The 16,330-nt window shown below is 42.1% G+C and overlaps 1 protein-coding gene across 1 annotated transcript; it reads left to right on the plus strand.

Annotated features, from left to right (window-relative positions):
• Nucleotides 1-258: 258 nt before the first annotated feature.
• cdk5 (cyclin dependent kinase 5) lies at nucleotides 259-12,308 on the plus strand. The gene is made up of 12 exons (XM_066717438.1): nucleotides 259-412; nucleotides 2,088-2,176; nucleotides 4,525-4,592; nucleotides 4,935-4,995; nucleotides 5,535-5,591; nucleotides 5,778-5,873; nucleotides 6,081-6,155; nucleotides 6,493-6,589; nucleotides 8,787-8,856; nucleotides 9,053-9,113; nucleotides 9,450-9,530; nucleotides 9,929-12,308. The coding sequence occupies exons 1-12, from the start codon at nucleotides 376-378 to the stop codon at nucleotides 10,013-10,015; spliced, it is 879 nt and encodes a 292-aa protein (XP_066573535.1). The 5' UTR covers nucleotides 259-375; the 3' UTR covers nucleotides 10,016-12,308.
• Nucleotides 12,309-16,330: the final 4,022 nt, after the last annotated feature.

A 16,330-nucleotide genomic window follows, 5' to 3' on the forward strand; every position in this document is an offset into this window, starting at 1 on the left:
ATCTTATAAAACACATACAGGTGCTAAAACATGACATTAGGAAGGACCTTAATGGGTTTAATGTGGTTGTCATGAAGAGCAATTCTTAGGTTTTTTTTTTTTTAAGAAATGGAAAATGACCATCCAAAGATTGTAATTGTGAATGAAGTAATGGGTTGTCAGTTCATTGTCATCGTGTTGTCTGTCACAGCCCTGTGATGATGATGATGATGATGATGACAGATGACTGTGTTTGGATGCAGTTCGCTTCTCTTCCCATAGAGGTCTCAATGTGTTGTCCTCGGACGGGCAGGATTTATTGCAAAAGCCTCCCTTAAAATTCATCTGGGGTAGAAGACAACACACACACACATACATACATATTTGAGGCACAACATGCAGAAATATGAGAAGCTGGAGAAGATCGGGGAAGGTGAGCGTGAACGTGTAAGCCATTGGGCTGCGTGTTGATGTCGCTGTTGTGTGTCGGAAGGGATGCAGTTAATCCTCCGAGCACCCAGTGTATTTAAAGCTCCGGCCTGTTACCCGCAGAAGCCTCGGCCCTCGAGTAGGAATGACGCCGAAAAGGGGCCGAGCCCGCGGCTTTGCGAGCAAACGCATCTAGCGTTGTTTTCGGTTGTGCAGAGGGTGTGTGTCCCGGGTGTGGAGAAGAATGAATGAAGCAACACTGGGACCGCGTTGCCGCATTGGGTTGTGTGTTATTGTGTATCTGCTCTGAGTGGTTGATATTGGTTATTTTCTGTAAGAATAGCAGCTGGACGTTGTTTAACCGCTTTACTGCGGCGGGCTTGAAGAGCCGGTCTGTCTTTAGGTTTGTCATTCTGCCGGCTTTGCAGAAAGCAAAACATGTAAATACCCCCGTAAATCTGTAGTCTCTGCATGTTTATTCCACATTTCGCGTATATGTTTAGTGTTTGTGTTTTTAAGAGAGAGCATTAAAAACACGTAATTTGACGTGCTTTTATATATTTTCGACCCAAGTTTTGTTCAATATGTGTCACTTTTAAATGCATTTTTTTATCACTGATAGTACTTCAACACACAAAATGTGTGTGTGTGTGTGTGTGTGTGTGTGTGTTGAAGGAGTATTAGAAGAAAATATATGCATTTAAAAGTGACATTGAACAATGTATGTGTATATATATATATATATATAATATTGTGTTTGTACATGCATAGCTACAGATGATCGACATCTGCAGTGTGAGACGTCGAGGTAGCGCTTCCAGTAAATGCGTGCCCACTTGATCTATTTTAGGCATTTTAATAACCGACTGATTTTAATTGGCAGTGGGTCTAGTTAAAACGCTGAAGCCCTTCCTCTGTATGTGTCTGATATAGGTTTTAAATTAGTCAAAGGACTGTCATTGTACTGCCATGGGACCAGTGTGCACCACAAAGGCCAGGGTTATACTAATCGCACCTCTATTGCTGCCATACACAGCACATTGCGCCAGTACCTCACTGTTCGCCAGGCTCACCCTTATGCAAGTGTACTTCAACCATTATTGTAGAAAGACATCCGCAAGGCTGCATTCTAGCATAGCAAGGTGCTCTTTAAAACATTGACTTTTGGCAAGTCTCTGTGGGTTGTGACTAAAACATCCTGGTTTCCTCTCCTGTCTGAAAGCTGTCCTGTAATGCAGTGGCTCCTAACCCTGGTGCTGGGGACCCAGTGTCCTGCTGGTTTTTGTTCCAACCTAGGTTTGAATTACTTAATTGATTCCTTAATTGAACTAACAATGCAATATAAGGCTCAATAATATAATCGAGAGCGCGGCTGGAACAAAACCCGGCAGCACAGGGTCTCCTCCAGGCCCAGGGAAGAGAACCAGTGCCTCACAGCACAGCAGTGCCAAGTTCAGTGACGAGTGTTCATCTTTGTGTATTTTTGATTAAAGCTGTTCAGATGTCACTGTTTATTGACGATTTGATCTGCAAGGTATACGCTGTTGCTCTGATACACAAGCTGACTGACTGTTGTGTTGGATGCTTTGCAAGAACAGATGACCAGGGTGGAGATGTATTCCCCTCAAAGAGAAAGCCGGTTCTCTGTAATAACCCCCTGCTCACTCTTTTGCTCACAGGTACTTATGGAACAGTCTTCAAAGCCAAAAACAGAGAGACCCATGAGATTGTAGCTCTTAAAAGAGTGCGCTTAGATGACGACGACGAGGTATGCAGTGCTATGTGTTTGTTTGTAATACCTGTATTTTTTACCAAGGATTGGTATCGAGAATCTCCAAATCGTGGTTGAAAACAGACATACACTATCGGTCAGAAGTTTTAGAACACCTAAATTTTTCCAGTTTTTATTGAAATGTACACAGTTTAATGTCTTAATGTACACTGAACTTAAAGCACAGAACAAATAAACAATTGGAGACAAAAAAGAAAGAATGGAATTATTTGGTTTAACAAAATTTAACCCTTTAAGCTGACAAACCCCTCTTGCACCAAATCCATGTGCTTCTCTTTAATCCTGTGTGTACTCTTCACTGTTGTGTTGTTTGCCAAGTGTTTGGTATCCCATGAAAGCTGAGACTCAGCTTTCTAACGATGTTTGGGGGGGGGGGGGGTACTTGGTCTGAGTAGGAATACAAAATCTCAGAAAATATTGAAAATTAAGAAATATTCTGGAACCAGACAGTCTACTGATCAAAACAAGACCATCCACATTTTGGTAGAAACAACACACACCCGTAGAGAGCTCAAAATGTCAAGATGGAAAACCCTGTTTCCAGTGTACTAATACACACCAATTTTACATAATTGCATCTGAACTTCTCTGTGTTTGATAGAACATCAAATAATATATACAGGATTAATTGTTAGCTTATTTGATAAGCCTATTTGCAAAGAAATCCGATTGAAATTAAGTGATCTGTGACTGTCTGAATGACAAACTCTAATCTGGTCTTCCTATTTCCTGTTTCCATCTTGTGGTAAACCCTCTGTATTTACTCTGGTGAAGTCTTCTCTTGATTGTTGACTTTGACACAGATACGCCTACCTCCTGGAGGGTGTTCTTGATCTGGCCAACTGTTGTGAAGGGGTTTGTCTCCACCAGAGAAAGAATTCTTCTGTCATTCACCACAGTTGTTTTCCGTGGTCTTACGGTGCTGTTGGTGTTCCTGAGCTCACCAGTGTGTTCTTTCTTTTTAAGAATGTACAAAATAACTGATTTGGCAAAACTGAAGGCAAAATGCCCCAAGAACAAGCAGGAATTAAAGTCAGCTGCAGTGCAGGCCTGGCAGCATCACCAGGGAAGGAACCCAGCATCTGGTGATGTCTATGGGTTCCAGACTTCAGGCAGTCATTGACTGCAAAGGATTTGCAACCAAGTATTGAAACTCACAATTTAATTCATGATTATGTTAGTTTGTCCAAATACTTTTGAGCCCCTAAAACTGGGGGGACCACATATAAAAATGGGTGCAATTCCTACAGCGTTCACCCAATTTGCATGTAACTACCTTTGAATTAAAGATGAAAGTCTACACTTTCCTTTCAAATCCATTGTGGTGGTGTACAGAGCCAAAATTATGACAGTTGTGTCACTGTCCAAATATTTATGCACCTAACTGTATATTGTTGTTTTCAGCTCGGCTACTCTGTTGACTAGCTGACAGTGTATTATGTTTTTTTCAGTGGGTCTGTGGCCCTGCTCCTGTTGGATCAGGGGTCCACTGCCATGATAATGCGTGGAGGGCGCACAAGTTGCTTGATTGCCCGTGCCACATATTGTGCAAATAGATTACGGCCGGCCTTGCTACTGTAAGCCGGTGGCATAAGAGTTGACCTCTGTAGCCCCGCTTTGTATATGCTAATGCTAGACAGTTCGTGGTAACAGCGTGACTGCGGTCCTTGCTCCTGGGTGGCCCTATGGGGCACCTGGGATTACTGTCTGGAGTTGTGTTACCGAGGCCCCTAGCGGTCGCCTCGGGGCAGGCTCCGTTATCAGCTTGCTGCCTCCTCCCTTGCGGCGGTTTTGTTATACAGTGACCCCTCCCCCTTGGGTAGTGCTTCCAACTTGAAAGATAACAATTGGTTGCGTATGCAACCCCGGTTATCTGAAAAAGGAAGCATTGCCCAAGGGTTGCAAGGTCGCGTGGGAGTCCTGGCTCCCGGCAAAAGAGGACAAACCTGCGCTGACGTCACGTTTTATAGAACAGGAAGTGGAAGGGACCTGTTCTGAGTGACGAGCGCAGGGGCCAATGGCAGCTTTGATAGAGTGACGTTTCAATCGGGTTCCTGCGCAGAAACCCCTCCCCTTGGGCAGTGGTTCCTTTTTGAGATAACCGGGGTCGCATTCGCAACCTATCGTTATCTGTGTAATTTCTTCCTGAACATAACTCACTGTAATTATCGACTATTGCGTATGCATTTTTGATCTGGAAAATGCAACGGTGACATTTCACACCAATGTCCAAAGTGTAGCTGGAAGGAGTTGTGTGCGCAGTGGAGTCCTTTGAAACACTGGTTGTCGATTTTCACTTTATTTTATTTTTTCCGATATTCCAGGGTGTACCGAGTTCAGCATTGCGGGAAATCTGTCTTTTGAAAGAACTAAAACATAAAAATATAGTCAGGTAAGTGTCTTGTGCCCAGAGTCTCTTCAGTGATTAATTAACTGTAAGTGTGTTGTTTTTATACACTATGATGTCTGTTCAGCCTGAGTTGCATTTAATGAAAGTGTCTGCAGCTCTGAATGCAGAGAACCACAGTGTTTTTATTCCAGCTCAGATCTGAATTAGGCTATTGCATAAGAGCTGTTATCTGTTATTTTGAAGAGAGTATATATATTCAGGGTCTTATTGTCTTTGTGTTTATCTGAACTATTCCGCTATGGCAGTAATAATTTAAATACAAAGGATAAGAGGGTGAGAAGGGGAAAGTAAACAACATTAATAATCTTTCTGCCACCCTTGTAGGTTGCACGATGTCCTGCACAGTGATAAGAAGTTAACCTTAGTGTTCGAGTACTGCGACCAGGTGAGACTCCCGGAGCAGAGCAAATCTACGCCCTCTGCTCTCTGAAGTCACTGTGCAACCTGCATGCTGGTCATGACAAATTCATAATTAAATGCATGGAGGACAGTCACAGTGGCCAGTGCAAATGATTTGCCATTTTTGATGCCAAACTAGGGAAGGGCTACATTTTAAAATAAATAAATACAAAAAGGAAAAATCGACTTATACACAGAAGAGTTCAGATCAAAAGCCTTTATAATGTGAATGTACAGTGATACTTATTAGGATTAAAATGATAACCTATAACTTATATATAGCATACAAGCACTTAATGTTTACAATTAACAAATGATGCCGATTATTGTAATAATGTAAGATTGTTACCATAGTGTTTCTGTCTGGGTTTAATTAACACAAGCGGTCATTAGTGCTGTGTGTCGCTGCAATGAGAATATTAAACGTCCTTTAACTTGCAGGCTGTGGTTCAAATCTTAGTAAATGTATTATTATTATTATTATTAACAACAACAATAGTAATGTTGTGTTTGATGTTTTTCCAGGACCTGAAGAAGTATTTTGATAGCTGCAATGGTGACTTAGACCCCGAGACCGTTAAGGTGAGCAAACTTTCCACTACTTCTAAATCCAAATGGGACAGAGTGCTAGTGGGTGAATTAGGATTCGTGGGCGGTTGAAGTTTGGTTCTGGTCCTGCCCTGGGCTTTGAGGAACATTGCGATGTGGCGTTGAGGACCTCGACGCGTTGGGCTCAGTCTCTCTCTCTCCTGTTGTCTCTCCCTGCAGTCCTTCATGTACCAGCTCTTGAAAGGGTTGGCGTTCTGTCACAGCCGCAACGTGCTGCATCGCGACCTCAAGCCACAGAACCTGCTCATCAACAGGGTGAGTCGAGGGTTTGGGGAAGAAGAACAGAAATGGGCCAAAGAGAAGCACCGGGCTGGAATGGCAGTTTCATATCAGCCAAATAGAATAAATGTACATTTGCCATAATTATTCATAGAAATATAAAAAATGAAACACTATTCATAGGTCACACTTTCTTTTGGACTTCTTTTTATACAGCCTTCTCTGATGTTTTGTCTCTTTCAGAACGGAGAGCTGAAACTGGCTGATTTTGGCTTGGCTCGGGCGTTTGGGATTCCAGTCAGGTGTTACTCAGCCGAGGTATTCAACAACACTGTGCTTTATGATAAGAAACGAACTGAATGATTATTGAAAACACTCAACAAATAACACATTTTACTGACTTTCACTGAAAAAGTATTTTGCACCAGTGTAATACCTGTTACTTCCCAGTTGTGATACTTTGTATTTAACCTCCTGAAGAATAATTTCTACTCACTGCAGTGGTTCATAAGAGGCGAACTTTAATTTGTTAGTGGCATCTATTTCATGTTCGTTTTGCCCAGAGTTTCTCTTTCGTCAGTGCTGTATAAGAATCTGAAATCCTGGCCTGGCTGTAGTGGCCCTCACTGAGAGCGGCTGTCTTCCTGTCCTGCAGGTGGTGACGTTGTGGTACCGCCCCCCCGATGTGCTGTTCGGGGCGAAGCTGTACTCTACCTCCATTGACATGTGGTCGGCAGGATGCATATTTGCAGGTGGATGATCAGTGCAGCCTGGAGAGAAGGCACCATTTCCATATAATGCTGTTTCTCTTTTCCGTCTCGTATATATTTAAGTGGCATGTGTTACAGTTGGAAGCTGTAATGATGAGGCCTATGCTTTATAGAGCCAGCAGCGAAATGGACAGTCGGTCTATCTGGGCAGTCTGTAATGTGTTTGTGGTGTTGCGTAAACCAGTAAATGCTGAAAAGAACAACTTTGATTTGTTATTGGAGGTCAAGACTCTCAGATTCGTATGTTTTATGTGATTGAAAGAGGCAGCTCTAGGTACAGCACTGCATATGTTTTCAGCTACTCGATGCTCTGCGGTTTATCATGCTGGTATAGGACTGGTTGATATACAGTGAGGGGGAAAAAAGTATTTGATCCCCTGCTGATTTTGTTCATTTGCCCACTGACAAAGAAATTATCAGTCTATAATTTTAATGGTAGATGTATTTTAACAGTGAGAGACAGAATAACAGCAAAAAATCCAGAAAAACGTATTTCAAAAAAGTTATACATTGATTTGCATGTTAATGAGGGAAATAAGTATTTGATCCCCTATCAATCAGCAAGATTTCTGGCTCCCAGGTGTCTTTTTGACAGGTAACGAGCTGAGACTCTCTTAAAGGGAGTGCTCCTAATCTCAGCCCGTTACCTGTATAAAAGACACCTGTCCTCAGAAGCAATCAATCAATCAGATTCCAAACTCTCCACCATGGCCAAGACCAAAGAGCTGTCCAAGGATGTCAGGGACAAGATTGTAGACCTACACAAGGCTGGAATGGGCTACAAGACCATCGCCAAGCAGCTTGGTGAGAAGGTGACAACAGTTGGTGCGATTATTCGCAAATGGAAGAAACACAAAATGACTGTCAGTCTCCCTCAGTCTGGGGCTCCATGCAAGATCTCACCTCATGGAGTTTCAATGATCATTAGAATGGTGAGGAATCAGCCCAGAACTACACGGGAGGATCTTGTTAATGATCTCAAGGCAGCTGGGACCATAGTCACCAAGAAAACAATTGGTAACACACTACGCCGTGAAGGACTGAAATCCTGCAGCGCCCGCAAGGCCCCCCTGCTCAAGAAAGCACATGTACAGGCCCGTCTGAAGTTTGCCAATGAACATCTGAATGATTCAGAGGAGAACTGGGTGAAAGTGTTGTGGTCAGATGAGACCAAAATCGAGCTCTTTGGCATCAACTCAACTCGCCATGTTTGGAGGAGGAGGAATGACCCCAAGAACACCATCCCCACCGTCAAACATGGAGGTGGAAACATTATGCTTTGGGGGTGTTTTTCTGCTAAGGGGACAGGACAACTGCACCGCATCAAAGGGACGATGGACGGGGCCATGTACCGTCAAATCTTGGGTGAGAACCTCCTTCCCTCAGCCAGGGCATTGAAAATGGGTTGTGGATGGGTATTCCAGCATGACAATGACCCAAAACACACAGCCAAGGCAACAAAGGAGTGGCTCAAGAAGAAGCACATTAAGGTCCTGGAGTGGCCTAGCCAGCCTCCAGACCTTAATCCCATAGAAAATCTGTGGAGGGAGCTGAAGGTTCAAGTTGCCAAATGTCAGCCTCGAAACCTTTAATGACTTGGAGAGGATCTGCAAAGAGGAGTGGGACAAAATCCCTCCTGAGATGTGTGCAAACCTGGTGGCCAACTACAAGAAACGTCTGACCTCTGTGATTGCCAACAAGGGTTTTGCCACCAAGTACTAAGTTGAAGGGGTCAAATACATATTTTCCTCATTAACATGCAAATCAATTTATAACTTTTTTGAAATGCGTTTTTCTGGATTTTGTTGTTGTTATTCTGTCTCTCACTGTTAAAATACACCTACCATTAAAATTATAGACTGATCATTTCTTTGTCAGTGGGCAAACGTACAAAATCAGCAGGGGATCAAATACTTTTTTCCCCCACTGTAAATACAACCACTCCATCTTTTTTAAGGCGTTAAATAAATCAGACTTGTTATGTAGAGTAGCTGAATATCTGTATCCTTTATATCGATGCTCTACCATCTGAGTGATGAAATGTCAACTGAGAATATTCTTGTAGGGGTTTAGTTTTAACCGACACTTATTTCTTATTAGGGTTCCTTTGGAGATGAGGAACCCTGCTGCTAAAAGCCCATAAGTAGATACTATAGAGGTTTGTCTGTCTGTCTCTCAGAGTTGGCCAACGCTGGACGGCCGTTGTTTCCTGGGAACGATGTGGACGACCAGCTCAAGAGGATTTTCCGATATCCTTTGCACAGTTCAGAAGCCTGATAACTAACAGTTATCAGTATGTTTAGCTGTTAATTTGAAAAAAGCTCCACTTATAGATGTTTGTAGCACTTTCAGGTGTGTCGTATCATAGTTTAACAGATGGTTGGCTGTAGCTGATGGGATTAGACTTCCACCCAGAATAAGACCGGTTTTCCTGAATGTGATCACATTGTTAGGGACGCCGACAGAGGAGCAATGGCCGACAATGACCAAACTTCCCGATTACAAGGTACGATGCTTTGTTTACACCCTAGTTAAGAGATCAACTCGGTACGTGATTTTCTCAGTTCACACAATCCTTATTGACCTGAATTTCCACTTAAAGCCTTGTGCTTTTTTATATTTGAAGAATCTAATGTTAGAAAAAATATTTTGATAGCCAGTGTCAAGTTTTTCTATTCATATTTTTTTATTAAAGAGCTCCATAAAGATATTTCTTGAGGGGTGCTTGGGTTTCTGCACCCACATCATTGCCCACGAGCCTCCTAGTCTTAGTCTTATATTTACCTTTATATAAATAACGGATAAAGAAAGTGTGAACTCACAGCAATGCCTTCTCTTCCAGCCCTACCCAATGTATCCTGCTACCACCTCACTGGTGAATGTCGTTCCAAAGCTCAGTGCCACAGGCCGGGACCTCTTACAGGTACGTGTCCCCAAGATAGAGAACGAGTCTCACATGTGTTCAGTCCCCGACACTGTGCATACATGTTTGTATTAATGACCGGTGGTATATGAATGTAAATAATGGCCGCTGTGCGTTTCCTACATTACCAGCCGCTGCAAACATGTCAACACAGGCAGAGTGGCTTTCAAATAAGTCTAGTCATGCACTGACACCTATAGCTCAATACTGAATTATTCTACAGTGGATTCTTCATGTGTCTCTCCTATACATCTGTGCCTATAAAGCAGCACTGTGTCACATGACTGACTTGTGTTTTATACAGTAAACTCTGCGTTTCTTTTTTAAACAACACGTTTGTTCATGTAGCATCTCTTTTCCACTCTGTCCGTAACTCCATGCTTGTGTTCGGTCAACAGAATCTGCTGAAGTGCAATCCGGTGCAGCGGATCTCCGCCGAGGAGGCCCTGCAGCACCCGTACTTCGCCGATTTCTGTCCCCCGTAGATGCCGCCCCCCGACGGCGGCCAGCACCCGGAGTCAGACCCGCTTCACCCCAGAGTTTCACACCCCAGACACGTCGAGCCCCAGGACACCCCCGCCCTGACACAGGCCCTGCCTCCGTGTGCGCCGCCCGCCCTGAGGGTGTCGAGTCTCGCCGGCGGTTTCAGCTCCTCCGTCTCTGCCGCGGCGCATTCCTCTCTGTCTCCCGTCTGCTCGTCTGTCTCGCCGCTCCGACCCATCGAGATGCGTTGTGGTGCTTCTGCGCGGGGCGAGTGCACGAACACGCAGAGCGGCCGCTGCGCAGGGGACAGTCACAGAGCCATGGCTTTTACATTATTCTTTACCACTTTGCCTAATTGACCATTAGTTATCTTTCCAACAGTGAATAAAAATAGCGCTTCATAAAGACGGCTCTGTATGTGAATGGGAATGATGTAACAAGGCAGGCTTTAGTTTTTTTGTGGATTTGAGAGCCAGTTCTCTTTAACAATCACTTTTCCTTCCTCTCTCGGTGACCAGGCCATTGTAAACAGACACTCTCTCGACATGCACAGTTACCCTGCTGTACCTGTTTCATCTGCCTCCACTTTAACCTCGGGGTAAGAGGGTAACTTTTACATCACTATTATGCTTCCGATTTCTGTAATAAATCTCCCTGAGTTATACATGCTTTTGACACCTGTGCTTTTGGGGGCAGGAACCAGAGACGACTCGTACTACTAAGTCATATTTATTGCAGCAAGTGTAGCTTTCCTGTTTTTATTTTGATGTCACACAATCTCTTCAATCGAAGGAAGGGTGGCTGTTGGAAGTAGATCACATGAACTACTGGGGCCAATCTGACACGCAAGGGATGGACTGCAACTGGCAGGGACCCGCTTAAAACTTGTGTCGGGGCAGAGGGGCGGTTGTGTTGTAGCTGTTGCTCGATTAAGCTTTCGACTTCAAAGGCAAATCAAAGCTTTGTCCTCAAGAGCTGAAAATGCATAGACATCCCATCATCGCACAAATCGATTATTTGCACTCTTGGTCTGATTGAAGTTATCAAGACAAACTTTTTATTTTTATTTTTTAAATATTATTATAAAGAAACTACATTCAATCACTTTTTTTATTTATTGTGTAATTAAGTTTTTATGCAGTGGCATTCATATTTGTTTTGTGGGTAGCAGGAGATATTAACTGACGGGTATTTCTATGAGCAATGCTTTTGTTCCTTATAAACGAGCCACAGTGTACAAATATATACGGTATCGATCTCACGAACCTCAAGTTAGCAATCTGTTGGAAGGAAAATAAGCAATCTAACAATTCATGTTTCAAGGTTTATGAAAAGCTTTTTATTATTAGTCAGAATATTTACAACTGTGCTAAAACTGCATTTGTAGAACAAAATAATAATAATAATAATAATAATAATAATAATAGTAATAAACCAAGATTTCATTGTAAATCTCATTGTTTGCTCTTTGGGAGTTTAAAGTGATGCTGAATTCATACTAGACCACTAGACGTCTTTGCGTTTAATTGACATGTGTTCAAACCCATCACTGCTTTGTGACCTCAAGCGATACGGCTGTTAAAAGCTGCACATTAGTTTTGAGAGCATTTCAATATCTAATTTGCCTTTGGAAGCCAGTGAAGAAGATTGATTTGCACGTCTCCCATATTCAGTGTTACTCACAGGCCCGGCGCTGGGGGCCGTGGGTTTGAACGTGTTAAGAGTGCTGTGTTGAAACTCCCCCTGGACGACGATGCAGACAGAGTTGCTTTTGCTCACACGCATCTCTATCCAAAATGAAAGCGATCTCTTGGGATCGGGCAGCAGAACCAGAACTGCTTGCCAGGTATAAAAGGTTTTCTGTTTGAAATCAGTGGCAAATAATGAGTCCTGGATGGATTGAACAGAAGTCAGATCTCGCTGACGGGATCGTGAAGCGTCGTGGTCACTGACCTTGAACTGCAGGAAATTCAGTTCAAAAGCTCACAGTCTTCTCAGAATTGCTCATTGGAATGAGTCGCGCCAGTAGCAGCCCCTCATTCAGAACAAAGATGCCTCTCCTCTTTTCCTTTCTGCATTCTGTCTGTCAATCGACAAGGCTTACCTTTGACTTTTTGAGATGTATTTGATTGTGAATATCCACAGCACGGAGCCCAACTCACTCGGAGCTGCAGCAGTCGCAGGAGTTTAGATAGTGATTCATGTTTAGTACTTTTTTTTCTGTTGTCAACACATGTACATTTTAAGTTGTATATTTGTGAAGTATTTCATAAAAATAGAGATGACTTAAAAGCATTCTTCTGTCTGTTTATTGTGTTCTGATGCTTTATATTATCTATGAATGTATTTAATTTGGACCTTAATAAATAATTGTTACCAGAGTAGCCAAAGATGTAAATGTTCTCTTCCTTTTACTTTAACTCCAGCTGTAAAATAATACATATAATATTATTGCATTGCTATTATAATAGTTCAATACAAATTCAACAGGATACAGGGTTGAATGCATAAAACTTTTAACACAGTGCTAGTTTTTTCATTTATCTTTTTTTGAGAAGCTGGTTTTATCATAGGGTGTTTCATAAATGTTTTTAGGGGGTCAATTTTCCAGATTATTTACCAGAATATGCAGCCTTTCTAGTGTAAAAATCAGCAGTTTGTTTATTCATATATTTATAATTCAGCATTTAGTGTGAACAGAACCAAGAAAATCTCTGAAGGTTTTTGCTTACTTGGATGTAGGACGAGGAAAGGTCTTTTGGCCCATCTGCGTTGATCCAGTTTAATGGAACCAGGAACTGCTAACGGGTCATTTGAGGAAGACGAAAACTAGAAACTAGAAACCCACGGCTCAGATGGGTCACCGTTCTAGATCAACACCGTTTCCTCCGTTCCTCAGAGGAGAACCGTTCCAGCAGCCTGTGATACCTCTTCTGACCTGTACCCAGTATTGAGATAGAACCACTTTTCCTCCTATTTATATCTAACATGGACTTTTCAAACTATAAAGTTGTTTTGGGGGTTGTTTGGTGCAAAAGGAGTATCGCAGAGGAAATGTTTACTGCAGGAACTCAAACCCTCGCCAGAATAAGATCTGTGGGAATGTGATATTGCTATGAAAAGTTCAAACCCAGGGACAGGAACACAAGACTCGCCACGTTGAGAAAGATTATTATTTTTTAATTTAAATTAGACTTCAGCTCTTCACTCATTCACAAAATATGTAGATAGTTATTTACTGGATATATTTATACAGTAAACGGTGCCAGATGAAACAAATCCCAGTTCAATGGAAGACCATCAGATGCTAAAATTGAAACACTGCTTCATGGAGAAGATCGAGTGAAGCCACTAGAAATGTCTGATTTATTTGCTGAATTTCTTATATACGATCGACAGAGGTGAATATTTATAGTCGCTATTTGTTTCTGTGGTTATGCAGCTCTAAACCCTGTCTATTTCAAGGATGACCCAACAGAATTTAGTGCTGAATTTGAGGTCGCAATACGGGGATGTGTTCACAATGTTGTGAGTGTGCAACGCTACCTTGTCTTGATTCATTTTCCACTCTGTCTTTTAATTAATTCAACTGACAAACCAATCACAGTGATCCGACCCAACACCAGGCAGCAGCCTGAGGGGGGAAAAAAGATGGACAGCCTGAAGCCCATTGTGAAGAGAGGGATATCAAAATAAGTCAAGCACCCAGACTACAACAAAGACCTCACATATTCTGATGACACCAGGTGCATTTAACAAACAGAAATCACACAAAATGTTAAAGGTGTGAAGGGAACATGTATTGAATCCCCAGCTCTTAGTGGCGCTTCATCTACAACACATTTCAACACAATGTCCGAGGAAACAGGAAGGAGTCGGTCCAGCATTTTGGTTAATTCCATTGATGGACTGATATCTATGCCAGGGACTGAAATCTCGTGGAGTGAACTGAAGAAAACGAGGGATTGGTTCACAGAATATCGAATAAGGCGATGTTTATGTTGATCTCCAATGGAGTTATTTCTTCACGAAGCAAGCAAATGTAATAGAACAACCCAGGGTCATAAACACAAAAGATTACCCATGATAAGTACTTAGAATATATGCCAAGTAAGAAGAGGAGTGAATGTGTGTGTGGCTGGGGACACACAACACGTCCAGGAAGAGAGTCTTGGAAAAAAACAATTAAATTTTTCAATTTTATTATAAGGTTTGGTTTTAATTTAATACACATAAATGTTTCCTTTCTGTTTACAACAACGCTGTTATAGCTTTTATCCTTGTATGTTAAATTAAGACAGGTATATGTGGCATAACTATAAAGTCTATGTACATGGCCATTAATGCATCGTCGCACATCCAGCATTCCTGTGTCTCAGTAGAGTCTCTCCCAGGGAACTTAGACTTTGCTTCATCTGGCGTTAATGTACATCACTGATAGATATATACTGAATATGTACTGAACACAGCAGGGTATACACAGAAGTACATGAGACATCGGGAGCTCGCAGTGAGCATGCAGGAGGGGCAGACGCAGAGGGACACAACAGCACACAGCGGACGGTCAGCTGGCAGAGGAGACTACAATCAACTAGAGTAGGTTAGATCTAGGCTCTAATAATAGGCTGGAATAATAAAAAAGGTCTATTGAAATATACATTCAGAATTGCTTGTTGTTCTTGTTTGTCTCTGACACAATCTGTGAATGGCAGAAGTCTATCACCGTATAAACTGGCTTCTCGTTGGCTTTGTCGTTGGCCCGTCGGCTCAGCCTCGTTCTCCCAGAGTTCTCTGTCCTGGCTCGTGCTGTCTGGGGTTGGAAAGGGGGTCTCAGAGGGGGCTTTGGACACAACACAAGACGACGGGGGAAGTGGAGTTTGAAAAGCACCGGGTGAGAGCTTCAGAAATTGGTCTGTACTCCTGAGATTCGTGTTCTAATTTCCGATTTTTCTTTCTCTTTTTTTTTTTCAGAAACATTAGCTGTAATACTGATAACAATAATAATAATAATAATAATAATAATAATAATAATAATAATAATAATAATACCAAAGAGGAGAAAGACAGTGTGCTAGTTTTCAAAATGGTTTAAAATGTTAAAAAAAGAATGTACGTGTTCCAATAACACCGATGCCAATGATTTACATCGTAATATTAATAATAAAATCAATATGAAAACATTCACGTCTTATATTGCAGTATTTTTCTTTTTGGAGTGCAGTAACACGATCAGTCCGGCCCTTATTTTAAAAACACCACTGTGTACATCTAGCGTTACCGTCTCTTAGAAGAGGTCACATGACCAATCGAGTGTCCTGGCGCACATAAGCTGACTCTCACAATGTGTTCATATTGGGATTGTAACCGCTGTTCAGCAGAGAGAGCACACAGCCCCTCAGGTGAAAGTCCAGTGAGAGTTCACAGGCAGGATATGAAACAATACACAGCTCCTGTTTGATTATGCAAAGATGCACTCGCTAGACTGATGTCATCAAATAATTAGCAGAGGAGATTTGGATGGGATGGGACTCGGGATCAGATCAGATTCAGTGCCACCACAACTGAGCATCATAAACAGAACAGACCATTCAAAAACCACTGTAGTACTTTCCTGTGTCAATAAAGAAGAAGCTAGTTTGTGTAACGGCTGCATTGAGCCACCATTACACTCCATACAATTCTGCTTACAAACCATAGTTGTCTACAAATAGAAACATCTTCCATGCTTTAAAATGATCGACAGCAGAAGTCACACATCAGTTACTACCAGCAGCAGCATCATCCATTGTTAGATATGAAAGCACATTACTGTTCCCATCACACTCAAAATAATATCATCATCATCATCAACATCAGAATAATCAGATTACATTTATAAACACATAAAAAGGTCATGGAAAGACAGACAGTTTGAGAGAAAAAGAGTAAGAGAGAGAGAGAGAGCAAAAGAAAGGCAGACGGATGGTTTACACAAGATAACAGCAAGAGCCAGTACTGATGTCCTGTGACACTGCGTTCTTTAGAGTGACAAATAAATAATAATAAGTGGGTCAATTACCAAGAACATCTGACTGAAACTGCAGTACTTTTATGGGACGACCAGGGGGCGCTCTTTGGATACTGTATTGATGCTTCATCCAGCATTTCTTAGCATGGTCACTGTGGTGTTTCTGTTCTCTGCACAGCATCTAGCACATTCCAACGCTGAAATCATCTTTTCCACTTGTTTTAATACAGACCGGCTGAGACTCATTATGTCCATCTGTTCGGTGGTTTTCTTCCTGATAATGCCCACTAGTCTTACACCTTTAAACCAA

Source organism: Amia ocellicauda, chromosome 2, assembly GCF_036373705.1.
Source record: "Amia ocellicauda isolate fAmiCal2 chromosome 2, fAmiCal2.hap1, whole genome shotgun sequence".
Classification (NCBI taxonomy): Eukaryota; Metazoa; Chordata; class Actinopteri; order Amiiformes; family Amiidae; genus Amia; species Amia ocellicauda.

What these genes read in the sequence shown, in the direction of transcription:
- cdk5 (XM_066717438.1), top strand. Translation starts at nt 376, where the DNA reads ATGCAGAAATATGAGAAGCTGGAGAAGATCGGGGAAG. An exon ending in CAGCTCAAGAGGATTTTCCG is followed by an intron (nt 8,857 to 9,052) that starts ATATCCTTTGCA and finishes GAATGTGATCAC; the next exon opens with ATTGTTAGGGACGCCGACAG. An exon ending in CAGGCCGGGACCTCTTACAG is followed by an intron (nt 9,531 to 9,928) that starts GTACGTGTCCCC and finishes TTCGGTCAACAG; the next exon opens with AATCTGCTGAAGTGCAATCC.